A 17,831-nucleotide genomic window follows, 5' to 3' on the forward strand; every position below is an offset into this window, starting at 1 on the left:
AGACAGAAAGCAAAGAGTGGGGATAAATGGGTCCCTTTCGGAATGGCAGGCAGTGACCAGTGGGGTACCGCAAGGTTCGGTGCTGGGACCCCAGCTATTTACGATATACATTAATGACTTAGATGAAGGGATTAAAAGTACCATTAGCAAATTTGCAGATGATACTAAGCTGGTGGGTAGTGTGAATTGTGAGGAAGATGCAATAAGGCTGCAGGGTGACTTGGACAGGTTGTGTGACTGGGCGGATACATGGCAGATGCAGTTTAATGTAGATAAGTGTGAGGTTATTCACTTTGGAAGTAAGAATAGAAAGGCAGATTATTATCTGAATGGTGTCAAGTTAGGAAGAGGGGATGTTCAACGAGATCTGGGTGTCCTAGTGCATCAGTCACTGAAAGGAAGCATGCAGGTACAGCAGGCAGTGAAGAAAGCCAATGGAATGTTGGCCTTCATAACAAGAGGAGTTGAGTATAGGAGCAAAGAGGTCCTTCTACAGTTGTACCGGGCCCTGGTGAGACCGCACCTGGAGTACTGTGTGCAGTTTTGGTCTCCAAATTTGAGGAAGGATATTCTTGCTATTGAGGGCGTGCAGCGTAGGGTTACTAGGTTAATTCCCGGAATGGCGGGACTGTCGTATGTTGAAAGGCTGGAGCAATTAGGCTTGTATACACTGGAATTTAGAAGGATGAGGGGGGGATCTTATTGAAACATATAAGATAATTAGGGGATTGGACACATTAGAGGCAGGAAACATGTTCCCAATGTTGGGGGAGTCCAGAACAAGGGGCCACGGTTTAAGAATAAGGGGTAGGCCATTTAGAACGGAGATGAGGAAGAACTTTTTCAGTCAGAGAGTGGTGAAGGTGTGGAATTCTCTGCCTCAGAAGGCAGTGGAGGCCAGTTCGTTGGATGCTTTCAAGAGAGAGCTGGATAGAGCTCTTAAGGATAGCGGAGTGAGGGGGTATGGGGAGAAGGCAGGAACGGGGTACTGATTGAGAGTGATCAGCCATGATCGCATGGAATGGCGGTGCTGGCTCGAAGGGCTGAATGGCCTACTCCTGCACCTATTGTCTATAGCTCTATGACACAGAGGGTGGTGAATATCTGGATTGAGCTGCCAGAGGTGAAGAGGCAGACAAAATGACAACTTTAATAGACTTTTGGACAGGTGCTGCAATAGGAAAGCTGTAGAGCATACAGGCCTAACGCAGGAGAATGGGATTAGCACAGACAGCTGCTTTTGATGGTTGGCCAAAAAAGCCGATCTTTGCACTATTCATCTCAGTATTGCGTATTTCTATATTGCTGACACTTGGACAGAATCCAGAACCAGGGGACACAGTCTAAGAATAAAGGGGCGGCCATTTAAAACTGAGGTGAGAAGAAACTTTTTCACCCAGAGTTGTGAATTTGTGGAATTCTCTGCCACAGAAGGCAGTGGAGGCCAATTCACTGGATGAATTTAAAAGAGAGTTACATAGAGCTCTAGGGGCTAGTGGAATCAAGGGATATGGGGAGAAGGCAGGCACAGGTTACTGATTGTAGATGATCAGCCATGATCACCATGAATGGCGGTGCTGGCTCGAAGGGCCAAATGGGCTCTTCCCGCACTTATTTTCCATGTTTCTAATCCATCCCACCTAGGCAATTCCTATTCCTTTCCCATTCCTCCCCCTCTCTGCATCTTAAAATATAGATGTTTTTATACTTTTCCAATTGTGATGAAAGTCACTGATCCAAAATATTAATAGCGCTTATCTTTTGTTTTTATTTCAAATTTCTGGCATTTACTTTTTTTTCAATCTTTATCTTTAAAGGGTGGTATTTTCACTCTGGGTACTTTTTAAAGTTATTTTCACTTCAGCTGCAGAGTTAAAATGCGTCATGTGGCAGATGCCGCACCATTGACTATTCTTTTATATTCGCCTGTTACATAAGCTATCTCCAATCCAATCTAGGCTTCACTCCAGTAACCATTCCTTCTCTCCTGAGATGCTGCCTGACCTGCTGAGTTACTCCAGCATTTTGTGAAACCAACAAATCATCCTCCAACATTTCCCTCACCTACAACAGGACCCCACTACTGGCCACATCTTCCCATCCCCTCCCCTTTCTGCGTTCCGCAGAGACCGTTCCCTCCGTAACTCCCTGGTCCACTCGTCCCTTCCTACCCAAACCACCCCATCCCCAGGCACTTTCCCCAGCAACCGTAGGAGATGCAACACCTGTCCCTTTACCTCCCCCCTCAACTCCATCCAAGGACCCAAACAGTCTTTCCAGGTGAGACAGAGGTTCACCTGCACCTCCTCCAACTTCATCTATTGTATCCGCTGCTCTAGATGTCAACTTCTTTACAGCTGCGAAACCAAACGCAGGCTCGGCGATCGTTTCGCTCAACACCTTCGCTCAGTCCGCCTTAACCAACCTGATCTCCCAGTGGCTGAGCACTTCAACTCCCACTCCTAGTCTGACCTTTCTGTCATGGACCTCCTTCAGTGCCATAGTGAGTCCCACCGAAAATTGGAGGAACAGCACCTCATATTTCACTTGGGCAGCTTGCAGCCCAGCAGTAAGAACATTGACTTCTCCAACTTTAGATAGTTCCTCTGTCCCTCTCTTCCCCTTCCCAGTTCTCCCTCTATCTTCCTGTCTCCACCTATATCCTTCCTTTGTCCTGCCCCCCTGACATCACTCTGAAGAAGGGTCTCATCCCAAAACGTCACCCATTCCTTCTCTCCTGAGATGCTGCTTGACCTGCTGAGTTACTCCAGCATTTTGTGAAATAAATCATTCCAGTAATGATCATTTGCTGAGATTTAGAACACTGGAAGCTGAGGGGTGACCTTATTGAGGTGCACAAAATAATGAGTTGCCAGGTTAAAGTAAATACTCAGCCTTTTTCTCCAGGATAGAGGGTTCTAAAACTAAAGATCATAGGCTTAAATTAAGAGGGGAGAGATTTAACAGGGACTTCAGTGGCAGCGTTTTCTCTGAGGGTAGTATGTATCTGGAATGAGCTGCTAGAAGAAGCTATCGCTCCTGATACAATTATGACTTTCAAAAGACTTTTAAAGGGCGATCTTTTAGAAAGGAGTCAAGGAGGAACTTCTTTACTCAGAGGGTAATCTGTGGAACTCATTGCCACACAGGGCTGTGGAGGCCAAGTCAGTGGATAGTTTTATGGCAGATATAGACAAATTCCTGATTAGAACGAGTGTCAAAGGTTAGGGGAAGGCAGGAAAATGAGATTAGGAGGCAGAGATCAGCCATGATTGAATGGCGGAGTGGACTCGATGGGCCAAATGGCCTAATTCTATTCCTTGAACTTGTGACATTTAGACAAATATATAGATAGGAAAGATACGTAGGACTGTGGGTCAATTGCAGTATGCTAACTTGGACAAGGTGGGCTGAAAGGCATGTTTCTATGCTGTACGTTTCAATAGCTACGAGTAAGTCTACGTTTGGTCTTCTCAGCACTTCCCGTTTTTCTGCTGTCGCTTTAATTAATTAAATTTAATTGAGATCTAGGAATCTGAGGGGTAACCTTTTCACACAAAGAGTGGTGGGTATATGGAACAAGCTGCCAGAGGAGGTAGTTGAAGTTGGGACCATCCCAATATTTAAGAAATAGAAAGGTACGTGAATAGGACAGGTTCGGAGGGATATGGACCAAGCGCAGGCAGATGGGACTAGTATAGCTGGGATATGTTGGCCGGTGTGGGCAAGTTGGCCCGAAGGGCCTGTTTCCACACTGTATCACTCTATGACTAATGTGTTTCTGTACAATCAAATTGCTTAAATATAATTATGTTACACCAATTTAGAATGCGTTATGATGCAAGATGTAAATTAATTTTCATTTCCCCTCTTTAGGATATTGTTCGGCAATTCCTGGTACTATTGACAAAAAGTCCCGATGAAAATCTCCATTTTCTTAACTTCAGACTGGACTTCAATGAGCATTATAAAGCAAGGGATCCTAGGTTGCGCACTTCACTGGGCGGCACCTGGGGCAAACACAACTCAGTAATGTAAGCTGTTGTCCAGAGATGTTTCCATGAGGGCTAGTTACATTTACATTGGGTTTCTGCTTTTCCTGCAGCCCTGGTAATTCTAACGTGAATGTTGGTTGCATCACTGGGAGGTGAGACAATTCATCATCGGTCACTGATAAATGTTTAATCTCTCAAAAGAGAATTGTATTCCACATCACAATGTAATTTATTTATAATCTGTGAATGCTCTGTTTGTGAATTAAACTGATTTGTTGCAATTGGCATTTTTTTAGCTTTAATTGCAGCTTTGTTGGAACTTTGCCCTCAATTCGAAACTCACATTTTATTTTACTGATGTCAAAATGTTTTAAACTGCTTTTTAAAAAAATGTTCAAGAACAAACTTTTTTAATAGAGAATCACTCGTTTTCACGTTGCAGCATTGCCGCAGTTGAAATCATTTTAAGAACGACATAACATGATTAAACATTTTTTAGCATTATGTAGATGGCTTCAATTTTTTTATTTGTGTAAAATAAATCTAATAGACCAACAAATGAGAGAAATATCTGCAACAAATAAGAGAAATATCTACAAACATTTTTACAACTATCTGTGAAGAGTTTAATTTGTTTTAGTATTACTAAACCACACCATAGCTTTGTTTGTGATCGGTCTGATGAGGCCCAGTCGGATGATGCTTACGAAACAAGACAACAATGCTGTGCTACTGGAAGAAGTATCTCTTTCAGCCCATGTACAATGTGTTCAAAAATTAACGATGAGTCTCCAGACTACTTTTTAATGGTTCTTTCTACAATGATGCTTGGAAAGTTAATTTGAGGATTGCATGCTCATAGTGCCTGTGATATTTTCTATTGTTGAAGTGTCAAATTGGTTCAGAATGGACTAGAGAGAAAGTATTAAGGCTTTCTTTTCTTAATAACTATCCCATTGTCCATTCTAAACAAATGAAAACTATTGCAGATAGAGGGTTAAGATGTAGACAAAGCCTAATCTTCTGTGATTCATTTAGATTAGGGCTTGTCTCCATTTTAACCCCTATCTGTATCCATTTTCAATTAATTCGCAATCATAGATTTTTGAGGGGAGAATTCTAGATTTCCTGAATCCTTTGTGTGAACAAGTGCTTCTCCGCATCATCTCCAGGAATGCCTGCCTTCAATTTTAATGTTATATATATCCCTTTGGATGACTTATAGAACATAGTTTCCCTCTGACTACCCTGTCAAATCTTTTCATCAATTTAAGCACCTCAGTCAGGTTTCCATTTTAATCTTACACTATGGCTAAATAGTTTAAGGTTTTGAAGTTGTTGTGAATGAACCTTTAGCCATAGTGTTGCTTGGGTAATTCCTTGTTACAATCGCTTCAAATCAAATGGACGCTTTCTGATACTAATTCCAATGTGATTCACATCATTCTGCTTACATGTGGAAACATTTCTAAATGTGCCCCGGTTTATTTTTTTGCTGTGGCCGGCTGTCTAATGTTAGGCCTCATTACTTCAAATGCTTATCAGTCTCTGAGAATTGAGGAAGGAAAACATTTCAAGACCAAGATACATTACTTCCATAAAATAAAGCGGTGGTATCAGTAGTGACTTTCGATATAATGTTGGAAATGTGTCTGGCCACACATTCCTGGGTGAAGAGAGATGGTTATAAAGTCTTGTATTTCCAACTAAGGATGATGTCTGGCTTGGAGCGGAGGCATCAATTAGTGTTCCCACCCAGCTGATGATGTCCCCATTGGTAGTGTTCATGGTTTTGAGAGTTGCCATTAGAACTGCTTAGCTGAGTAACTGCAGTCCCTTTGGTGAATGGTGAACTAGAGCTATTGTTCATTGCTGTGGGGAGGAGCAATTTTGGCTTCTCTTCAATCCTCTGGAACCTCATCTGCAGTATTTATAGCTGCACCACCACCCCAGCCCCCTAAATCTATTGATTTCTTAACAATATTATAAATCATCTTTGTGTAACATGATGGCCATCGATGCATCACTTTTTCCACGGAGTTTTCCTTTCGCCATGAAAGGGTTAATCGATCTGGCTCCATCTTGTACAATGGCAACAACGTGTAATAAATTCAAGTTTGATGATGATGCAACCAACTTCTATTCAGCTTTAGGAGGAGGATGCAGAAAATTTCATGGAAATGTGAATGGGTGATGACTTTGTAGATGAATACAATGTGAAAAAGGAGATTTGATGCACTTTGGAAGGCAAAAATAGAAAAACTGAATATTTTTGCATTGAGAGATTAAAAAGGTGTGCAGTGGAATTTGGTTGTCTTTTTACTTGCATTACTAAAATGTTACAAACGATGCGGAAGGCAAACAGTTGAACAATGTTGGTTTTAATTGCTAGATTTGAGTACATAACCTAAGAAATGTTATTGAAATAATGAATTGGGTCCTGATGTGATGATTTCATCTCTCCACCTAGGAAGGATAAATTTGTGATTGTGGAAATACGATGAAGTGCCATGAGGTTCATCCCCAGGATGGGCTAAATGGCCTATGAGGAGAGATTACGCAAACTAGACCAGTTTACTGGTATTATTTTAAGTTAGGTGATCTAATTGAAAATGATAAAATTCTTTCAGGGTTTGACAGGTTTAAATAGTTGAGTTGGGCTTTTAGCACTGAGATCATAAATTTATTCATTTGAAGAGTGGCAAATCTTGGAAATCCTTACCCAAGAGAGCTGGGGAACCACAGGCCCTGGGTATATTTTGAGATGGAGATCTATTCATTTTGATCCGTTAAGAGCATTACAATCTGATTTTTATACAGAAAGCGACGCTGATGTAAATGAAACCAAGGGAGCATTTGGTGTGATAGACCAAATTGCAATTTTCACTGATATCATGTGGGTCAAAACAGACTGTTAACAGTCAACAGTTTTGTTAGCAATTTTTTAGCATAAAGCTTTCTTTATCACTGTTTATCTTTTCAATCAGCTTCTAAACACCCCAAGGCAAGCAAAACTCACCAAGAAATTTTAATAATCCATTTTTTTCTCAAACAATTTATACAGTGGAAGTTCGCAAATTCTTTTTATCACAAATAAGAGATGTGAGCTAAAGATTACATTTCAATTTAATCTTTTGGAACAATGATCTGCCGATGCTATAGATGTTTGTTTCTAGGCGGCACCAAATCCATCCTGACCAAAATTGTCAACTTTGCTCTCGGAATGGACAAGTTGGAGCATTTTTCTAACTTTTCACGACAACGAAATCACTGACATCATTAAATTATGAAGCTACATTTATTTCAAAAACTTACAATAAACAATGCATATAACGTGAATGTTTTCTGATAGGTATATTTGAAAAATTGCAGGCATTTAAAATTATTGCAAAAACAAACACAAGATGCTTTTGTGGTGAACTGGTGGAGATCCTCAGCTAAAGATTCGATAGAGGTCCAGGCTGATGTGCTCTTAGATATTGCAGATCAGATGGCTCAGTTAGGAAGGAGCTAAAAAGTTATCATCATCGTCATAATCATCATATAATGTACTAAGTGAGAATCCGGAAATATCAGAAGCAGCATCATCACTCCTAGGAGATAGTGTCCGAATCATGGAGCTAGTTGCCATCGACTGATTATCGTAGCTCACAGAATGGTTGGAGAAACTCCAAGTGCCAGATGAATCATCTGGACTAGTGGATGAGGGAAATACAGAAGAACTAGGCGCAGGTGATAAAAAGTCAGAAGCCACATCTGCAGAATACTTGCACCGAGAAGATGGCTTTGCAGAACGTGCAGTTTGAGGCATCATTTTAGCAGCGTAATTGGATTGAGGCTGGTAAGATTTATATTTATCTTGCCTATTATGAGAGTGGGTCCTTTTTGGTTGGGTGTAAGAATATTGCACTCCTTTATCAAGATGGGAAACCTGTGGAGGACTTTGTTTACTATTGTCAATATGATTACTCATTGATGAGCCTGGTACATTTCTTGCCCTATGAGTAGATATACTAGATGCATCTTGTTGATCTTCAATATAATTAGACGATTTGTCGAAATCCTGGGATTCAGCTAGTGCATGATCACTGACCAGGCTTATTAATGATTGAGCAGAAATTCTTGAAGGTTTTACTTGATAAAAAGCATGAGGAGATTGTGAATACTGGGACGGTCTGAATGCACAAATGTTTTCAGATCTATTATCAGAGTGAATGGATGAACAAGGAGTTTGTGACTTATTGCTATCAAATTGATGAACAGGCTTTGTGTAGGAAAAAGAAACATCTTGTGGTCTGTGACTTACTGGAGTACTGTAGGATGAAGCGGATAATGCAGAATCATCTGGTTGGTTATTACTAACCAGATTAGACCAAGATTGGGTAGATGTCTCAGAAGCATTTTGTAGATTATTATCGGTAAAATTAGACTCGCCCTGAGTGGATGATTCAGACCCACCTTGTAGATTATTACTACCTTGACTGGATATTTTTGGTGACTTGAAACCACTATGTGACTCATTACTTCCTAGAATAGACTGGATTTGTGTGTCATGATCACCTTGGAAATTACTGCAAGCTGAATTGAAGTGAATGGGTGAGTAAGAGGCATTTAGTAGCTTATTACTAACAGGACTTGTTCGGGACCGGCTGGATGATCTCTCTCCTTTTGTGTTCTCGATATGGTTATACAGTATTTGTGGAGGAGGAAAAAGACTTTGTGAGTTATCATCCCCATAAAAGAATGATGGGGGATAATATGAATCATCTTGTGCACATGTGTTACCATGAGATGAACTTGATTGAGAAGAATAACAGAATGGAATTTGATCATCATTAGCCTTGGGTGGCAGTAATTCAATGTCTAATACCATCATATTGATAACTTGTGGTAACTGGTTGTGAGTTCTGAAAACCTGTTGATCATTAATGGTGTTACGTGAATGAAAGACTCCTTGCACATTTTTACTGACAAAATTGGATGAAGTAGAAGTTTGTTCATGATCTGCTACAAAAGGAGCAAAGTGTGAGCGATTGGATGAATCAGATAAAACTTCCTTAACATCTTCAGTTTCAGACAATGAAGGAACAGTACTGCTTCCAAGCCTTTCATTATAATTATTAGAAACACGGTTTAAGATGACGGAAGAACCGGACCCAACTTTCTCACTCTTTTCAGTGTTAGACCTTATTGAATGGGGAGAAGGACTAGATGATAGTCCTGTTCTGGAAGAAGCATAGGCAGTTGGTGTTAGATTAGGTCTAGATTTGTATAATAAATCTTGTCTGTTGTCATTGTCAGTGGCATGAACAAGATCGAGTTGTGATTTGGTAGCAGGTTGAGCAACTTGCTCACTATTTTCTTGGATGAATTGACAGGAAGATGCAACCTCATCATGAATGTTGTCATCCACATTTCCGCCAAATATCTTGTTATATGAGTAAGAGAAATACTGCAAGTTATTTTGAAATAGAGAGGTTAGGGATGGAATCGATGAATTTGATCCACTTGCTCGATTGGGGTTAGTGCACAGTGAATGCACAGACGTTTTAGATATATCTGGCGTACTATGATGGTCAGAGGATGTTGATGATTGGGAGGAAGAGGAAGAAGAAGAAGAAGAAGAAGAAGAATCGTGTTTATGGTTAATTCTGTTTGTGTATTTTGACTCTATGGGCATATCTGAAAAAATCTCTTGACCATTATTTAAATAGATTAATGATTCTGGGGAAGATGATTCACTCTTTTTAAAAGAGCCTAATTGTGAGTGGGTAGAACAACTTGCACTGCAGTCACAGTGCGAATTTGGTGAACCACCAGATCTGACTTCATGCACTATACACCGTCTATTACCAAGGTTATCGGGGAACACTTCATTTGAAGGATGGGAGATTCCTTTTGTATTGCTATTTTGGGTGGTCTGTGAAGTGGGCGAACTAAGATCTCTTACATGCTTGTCATCTGTGTAATCCTGAGTGGAAGGAGAGTTGCGAACATGTGTGGATTGTGAATGGCTAGGAGATGTTGGTATACCTTTTCCATTATCATCAGTGGGAACCAGTGGTAATCTGGGTGAAGAACGTGTAGAGTGTACATTATCTAGCACAGGGTCAAATGGTGTTGGTGTTTTGGGTGTCGAAATTTCATCAGTGTAAGTCTTTAATGATTCGTCAGAAGATTTAAATTCATCCAACGTGTTATCCTTGACCTGGGAAGATTGTGAATGGATGGAAGAATTCGATTTTTTTTTCTCTGGTATGGATGGAGAATGGGAATGCAATGATGAAATGGATGATTTTAATGTTTGTGATGTCATTTGTTTACTTTCACCAACATCAGTAGACCTTAATTGGGAGAAAGCATCAGAAACTCCTTGCACGCTATCCTCAGCATTGGTGCATGGCACCCGTGAGCCTGATGCAGTTGATGCAACATTATTAACCCAACAGGATGGTGAAGTGATGGGAGGCCTGAATATAGTTTGCATACTGTCATCCATGAAAGGAAATAATGGATAACTGAGAAAATCAGATTGACTATCTTGATCATCAGTACCATTGGAATCCAACAAATGGAGGCCCTTATTAGATGCACTTTGTTTATTTCTATCAACTTGGGAACTTGATGAATTGTTGAATTGTCCACTTCTACTTTGTTCATCAGCAGCAATATGGGATTGGATAGAATGGTATGATGCATTTTGTGCCTCATCATCACCATCTAAAGGCAGTGATTGGGTGGACAAGTTGGAGTTGTTTAACAAATGTTCATCATGAGTGGACTCGGATTGCAAAAGTGAATTGTCTATAACTGGTTCACGACCATCAGGGCTAAATAGCGTATTGTTGGAAAAAACAGATTGAAGTTCATCGACATCATTGAGCAGTAAATTGCTGGAAGAGTTGGATGCAGTTTGTTTGTCAGGTTCAACATGATCAGATGAATACATAGTTGCATTCCATACATCACCGTTAAAATGGGAAGAGGTTGAAGGTTCAGCATGCTGTGTATTATCAATGTTGGATGTACATGGCTGGATAGAAGAATTAAATGGATGTTGTATATTGTCATTTGTATGATCAAATTCGCATTCATTATCTTCGAAATTGGTAGACAATGATAGAAAGGGAACATAGGGTATGTAGAGTTCATTGTCTTCAACGTCGGTGGTCAGTGATTCGTTGGACCTAGAGTGTAAACATTGTGCATTATCGTCAACAGTGGGAAAACCTGATTCAGTGTTAGAATTGGATGTATTTTGTGTGTTTTTGTGAAAACCAGGGGACGATGACTGTGTGGCATAAAAAGGTACCTTAACTTCGGCATTGGCATGAGGGGATAATTGCTGTCCAAGAGAATGAGATGTTCTCTCTCTGATGACATTGGATGTGGACAATGATTTAATAGAAGCATTATTTATGCCAGTAGATAGCGAGTGATTTGGTGACCGACTCTTTATATTAGCTTCCATATGGGGCAGTGGTGAATAGCTGGAGAATTCCAATTTACGTCTTACGCTATCATTGGATTGGAGAGATTGTCTGAGAGGTGTGGATGATTTTTGTATATGACCATCAATGTAGGCAGGTGGTGGGAGAAAACTTGCGAATTCTAATCTATGCTGTCTCATTTCCTCAGCATCATAGTACACTGATCGAGTGAACGAATTAAATGCACCTTCAACATTTTGTTTGTCTTTGAAAGAAGAATTAGCAATACTTTGTACATTGCTTACGTCAGTACGTAGTGGTTGGGCAGAAGACTTGGATGGATGAAGTGTATTATCAGCAACATAGCCATATGATAAATTGGTGTTGTATGGTGATGCTTCATCGTAACCGTAAGGATATATAAAGTTTGTATTTGACCTTGCTCCAAGAGAATAGAGCAATTTTTGTGGGCTAATGGATCTTGATCTAGCTCTGGATTGTCTGTCTGCACCCTGATTAACTGATGGTGAATCAGAATAAGAGTGGGATCTCTTGTGAGGGATATGGACAATCCTTGTTATTGGTATTTCTGTTGGCTTTGGTTGTTGGGTATCATTTTGCCCGGATAAAGTATTATCTTGTCTTTTGAAATTTTGATTTAGAGAATGGACATTAGAATATAACTGAGCTCCTCTATCATCATTCATTGAGGTATCTGGTGATCTGAGGGTATGCCTTGATGTACCTTTTACTTTACTCGGAACACGTGAAGATGATGGTTGTATGATTAACCCCTTTGTAACTCGCTTAAAGCAGTTCTGTTTAAATGATTCTTTGTAACTATTAGGGTTTTGAGCAGATTCTTTGAGACGTGATCCAGGTGAATGGGGACGTGACTTTTGTTGGTTAATGAAACTGCGTTCTCCTTCTCTCTCAGGTCGATCTGCTATGTGTTTCATTAACACCGTCCTTTTAAAGGAGGGGGATCGTTTATCACAAAGATGGAAGGTTTGAGTTGTGGTTATTTTTTTGGGGTTTTGCCAATCCCTCAGGTTGTGTGGCCAAGTGTCTTGCGTATTATCAGCTGCATGAAGAGGTAACGATTGAGTGAAATGCTCAGGTATTTGTGTTACGTTGCCATCAATACGAGATGGCTGTGCTCGGAAAGGAGATCTAAACATACCTGACATATTTCCAGCAAAATTGCTCCCCGACCGGCTGGAGTAATTAGATACATCTTGTTCATTGCTGCCACCTTGTATGGTTGGGGATTGAATGAGAGATCTGGCTGCAGCTGGTCTACTGTCATCGGTAACCGGATAGATTGTATGAGCTGGTGATGTGGGGACCAGATTTGCATCGCGATCAGAATGCCAGTGTGGTGATGAGAGGGATCTCGGTGTGTAGCCATCAGTCTGATCAGCTGTCAATCCAATGGATGAATTGGCTATATTGTCTCCATTAAAAGCCTGGCTGGATGGTAATTGGCCATGATGAGGATTGATGTGAATCAGTATGGGAGAAGATGTCTCTGCAGAAACTCCTTGTGTTGATCTTTGGCTTGTGTATCTACTTGGATACAAGCTGCCAAGCTGTTCAGTGTATTCCTTCATTATATCTCTTTGTGAAGCCATCAATCCTGAATTATCAGAACCTGGTGAAAATTTGTATTTGGGTAGAGATTGTTCCCCACCTTGTGAATAGTTCCAAAATAATCCTTCTGGGAGCGGGGGAGCAATAGGTAAATCACCGAGTGAAGTGCTTCTGCCCTTCCAGCCTTCAGTAAGAGGGTGCTCATTGATCCCATGATGTTTGGTTCTTTTATGTTTTTTGCGTTGTGGACATTTCATAAAAGTCACTCTATGATTCTTTTTTATTTTCTTATGATATCCATCAATTGCAGTTCTCTTTTGTTCAGTGAGAATGCTCTGATATCCACCAGCAAGTGGCCTGTAAAAATGAGGAAAATGCAACACATTGATGTTAGTACAACATAGAAGGGCATAGTTAAGAATGAATCCTGCACTGGGAAATATTTTAGTAGAACTGATCCCTGGAATATAAATACTGTCATTATTTCTTTCACTTCACTGTGTATTAGCTGAAAATTCCAGTTTGGACATTCCAGATCTGTTACGGAATAAGACTTACTTGGTATGCTCAATTAAATAGCTTCTTCGTCCCCGAAGGTAATTGTATTGGTTTCACGTTGTCATGTGTACCAAGATACAGTGGAAAACTTTCTTTGTGTGGTATCCATGCTATGCATGAGTAAAATTAAGCTACACACACAAGTTGGCGAGTATAGCCTTATATATGGGCTTGCTTTTAATAGCTCATAAGGTCATAAGGAATAGGAGTAGAATTAGGCCACTCGGCCCATCAAGTCTGCCATTCAATTATGACTGATCTATCTCTCCCTCCTAACCCCATCCTCCTGCCTTCTCCCCGTAACCTCTGACACCTGGACATCTGCTGTGAATACGCTGGGGAGAAAGGATTTGAAACCGTATTGTTTTGGTCTCACCTGCTGGTAAGAGTACTGTGTACAGTTCTGGTCATAGCAAGGATGTCATTAAATTGGAAAGGTAATAAAGATTTATGAAATGTTTGATTCACTCCTCTTTGTTTTGAATGGCAGATCCTTATTCTGAGATTGACCCCCTTGTACTAGATTCTTAAGCTGATAGAAACGTAAACCTATCCAGATCCCTCTGAATAGCATATTGTTATTTCTCACTATTTGCAAAATACTCAATATTTTGTTTCTATTTTCTACTTTTGGGACTATGTTCTGAAAATTAGAAGAATGAGAGGTGAACTTATTGAGAAGTTTGATATGCTGTGAGGATGTTGTCTTTTGTGGGCAATTGAAAAATAATGAGTATAGGCTCAGGATGATGAATCGTCCATTTCAGACTGACATAACAGGTTCAGGGTGTCAAGATAGATTAATGAAAGGAAAATCATGTTTGGCAAATCTTAGTTCTTTGAGATTGTCACTAACAATTAATAAGAGGAACTAGTGAATGTTTATCTGGTGTTCCAGAAAGCCATCAATAAAGCAGCATACACATTATTGAGGAAAATGAGAGCACACGGGACTGTGCAGGAATAGACCTGCATGGATGGAGGATTAACGGACAGAGAATATCGTAGTAAATAAACAGTTTATTTTCCAGTTGGGAGGACGCGAGTAATGATGTGCTGCGGGGATCGATGCTGTAGGCCAAGTTGTTCATGATCTGTACCGTTAATTTAGGGAGCAAGGGAGCAAAAACAAACCACTGGAGTTACTGGGGTGGGTCAGGTAGCATCAATGGACAGACAGCATTTCTTGGCAGTGGACTGAAGTGCACTAAAGTTCCAGAGGGCTGTAGACAGGCTAAGTGGGTAGAATATAATGTGGAAAAACATGATTTCATCAACTGTGAGAGGGTAAAAAAAAAAGAAAGGTAAGTAGTTTTTCAGTTGTGAAGTATTATGTCTTGGTGTTCAAAGGGATCTGTGTGTCCTTGCAGATGCACCACTGAAAGTTAACTTACAGATGTTGCAAGAAGGATGAAAGGCAATCAGTAGATTGGCCTTTATTTCAAAAAGATTTGCGTATAAGAGCAAAGATGTCCTGCGGCAACTATATCGGGCTTTGATGAGGTCGCACCTGAAAAGATTTGTACAGGTATGGTCTCCCTACCTAAGGAAGGTTATAACTCTGCTAGAGGGATCGCTAGCAGAGTTATATCCTTCCTTGAGGCTTGTATTCACTGGAGTTTAGTAGGATGAGAGGGGATCTTATAGAGACGTATAAAATTATAAAAGGACTAGACAAGCTAGATGCAGGAAAAATGGTCCCAATGTTGGGGAAGTCCAGAACCAGGGGACACAGTCTAAGAATAAAGGAGTATTCTAACTCCTAACTCTCAGGAGTCGCCACAAGGCCATTTAAAACTGAGGTGAGAAGAAACCTTTTCACCCAGAGAGTTGTAAATTTGTGGTATTCTCTGCCACAGAAGGCAGTGGAGGCCAATTCACTGGATGAATTTAAAAGAGAGATAGAGTTCTAGGGGCTAGTGTAATCAAGGGATAATGGGGAGAAGGCAGGGACAGGTCACTGATTGTAGATGATCAGCCATGATCACAATGAATGGCGGTGCTGGCTCGAAGGGCCAAATGGCCTCCTCCTGCACCTATTTTTCTATGCTACAGGTGTCAATCAGATGATTCCTGGCAGGGGAGGTGTCCTGTCAGTAAGCAAATTCAGTTGGCATAACTTAAAAAGATGAAGTGATTTCATCGAATTATTCAAATCGTTTTCATAGATTGACACGGTCTATGCAGAAATTATGTTTTTACTGGGATGTCTTGAACCACGGTCAAGGTCTCAAAACAAGGAGTTGTCTTTCAGGGCTGTGATGAGAAGAAATGTAATCACCTAGTGAGTAGGAATCGTTTTGCCTAACAAGTTACAATTCAGGGCTTAGCGGGTCAGTCATTGATTTTGCAGAGACTGATAACATTAACAAATTAAGGGAGCTACGATTTGCAAAGAAAAATGGGTCGAAGATAAAAGATCAGCCATGATCTTTTAAAAGCCAGACCAGAGATTGGAAGCCAAATGGTCTATTCCTGCTTTTATTTCTTGGGTTCTTGCATGCCCACAGAGGGAGGGAGATAACAAAATCAGGCAATGCATCAGAGGTCAGGGTGAAGATGTCTTGTAACCTGCTGCATGTGTTGAGTTGGAGGAATGCACTTAGTGATATACTCACTTGTAGCTAATATTCTGCTCTGTATACTGAAATAGTTTCATTCTTTGACTTGGCCCAGATGCCTCACAATCATCTTGTAAAACGGAACGTTCAAACATATTCTTCGTTGTGAATTTTCTGAAATCGTATAAAAGTAAAGATGTATTATCTGCCATATATCAGAATTCTCACCACTTAAACTACCCACTTTTAAGTCAAAGAAATTGATCTAATTATGTTTGCAGTAAGTTTTTGCACAATACAGATATGATGATAGGTCTGGTACTGTTGTGGGCAGAGGAGAATATTGAATGTTAATGTTTACTTCCTTGGAACTTTGGAGTCTGAGCCATGGGGAGAAATTAGTTTAAGTATTATAGAATCATATAGCATGGAAACAGATCATTTGGCTCACAGTGTCCAAGAGTCATCGTGATGTATATCACAGAAACGGGCCTTCAGTCCACCACGTCCATGCCACCTTTTTACCCATCAACACTAAACCCACCTGCCCACACTATGTCTTGCCTACTTAAGTGCCTGTCTGAATATATCTGAAACGTAGTTATTGTATCTGATTCCACCACCTCCTCTGGCATCATACCAGGTATCAACTACTGTCCATAAAATAAATCTTCCCCTTCAAATCCTCTTTAAAACTCATTTTTCTCACCTTAAACCTAAGTCTTTTCATTTTTGATGTCCCAACTATTGGAAAGAATCTACCAACCCACTCTCTGCCTTTCATAGTTTTATATACCTCGTTCAGGTTCCTACTTCGATTCCTTCACTTCAGAGAAAGCATTATGTATTCATACTATTCTTACACTAAATCCCTTTTTATTCTGTCACTCCTATCATCTCCCCCCATCTACTTGCCTGCACTCCAACTAATAACCTATCAATCTGCACATATTTGCGGTAGAAAATGTTGAGCACCCAAATGAAACCCACCAATCAACAAGGAAAACGTGCAAACTCCACACAGACAGCAACAGAGATCAGCAATAAACCCGGGTTGCTGGAACTATAACCATTCCAATAGTTATGCCGCTGTGCCAATAGTTACTACACTGCTGTCGTGTTCAGAACATGATCTCATACACACATGAAGAAAATGAAGAATCTCGCATCTTGTCAGCATGACACCCACACAAAATTACAGCTTCAGGGCAGTGGTGAACTGGTGTTACCTTCACAAAAGGGAGAATTGCAGTATGACATTAATATGGAGAACTTTCACTATAAGCTTGAAGTTGAGAATGATTAATTCAATATAATGGCAGGAATTGTTTGTAGTTGTCAGACAAAAAGACTAGTTGAAAAATTAAAAGTTGTGATGGTGAGGTTGATGGAGGTCTGTAAAAGTTTGAATTAGTTTAATTTATTGTCACATTTACCAAGGTACAGTGAAAAGCTTTTTTGTTGTATGCTATCCAGTCTGCGTAAAAACTATGATTACAATCAAGCCATGTACAGTGTACAGATACAGGATAAAGGAATAATGGTTAGTGCAAGATAATGTTGAGTAAAGTCTGATTAAAGATAGTCTGAGGGTCTCCAATGAGGTAGATGGTACGTTAGGACCGCTCTCTAATTCGTGATAGGATGATTCAGCTGACTGATAACAGCTGGGAAGCAACTGTCTTTGAATCTGG

At 40.3% G+C, this 17,831-nt stretch overlaps 2 protein-coding genes across 3 annotated transcripts in view; one reads left to right on the forward strand and one right to left on the reverse strand.

The window, feature by feature from the left end:
• Positions 1-5,105, forward strand: part of tubgcp3 (tubulin gamma complex component 3) — a 63,062-nt gene extending 57,957 nt beyond the window's left edge. For both annotated transcript variants that reach the window (XM_078403001.1, XM_078403002.1), the window contains exon 22: positions 3,877-5,105. In XM_078403001.1, coding sequence (XP_078259127.1) covers positions 3,877-4,038 — 162 coding nt within the window. In that variant the 3' untranslated portion in view covers positions 4,039-5,105. The remainder of the gene's footprint in view (positions 1-3,876) is intronic.
• Positions 5,106-7,422: 2,317 nt separating this feature from the next.
• LOC144595431 (uncharacterized) overlaps positions 7,423-17,831 on the reverse strand; it is a 43,403-nt gene continuing 32,994 nt past the window's right edge. The window contains exons 11-12 of the mRNA XM_078402933.1: positions 16,195-16,311; positions 7,423-13,375 (exon numbers count right to left, since the gene is read on the reverse strand). Coding sequence (XP_078259059.1) covers positions 7,495-13,375; positions 16,195-16,311 — 5,998 coding nt within the window. The 3' untranslated portion in view covers positions 7,423-7,494. The remainder of the gene's footprint in view (positions 13,376-16,194; positions 16,312-17,831) is intronic.

Source organism: Rhinoraja longicauda, chromosome 7 (genome assembly GCF_053455715.1).
Source record: "Rhinoraja longicauda isolate Sanriku21f chromosome 7, sRhiLon1.1, whole genome shotgun sequence".
Lineage (NCBI taxonomy): Eukaryota > Metazoa > Chordata > Chondrichthyes > Rajiformes > Arhynchobatidae > Rhinoraja > Rhinoraja longicauda.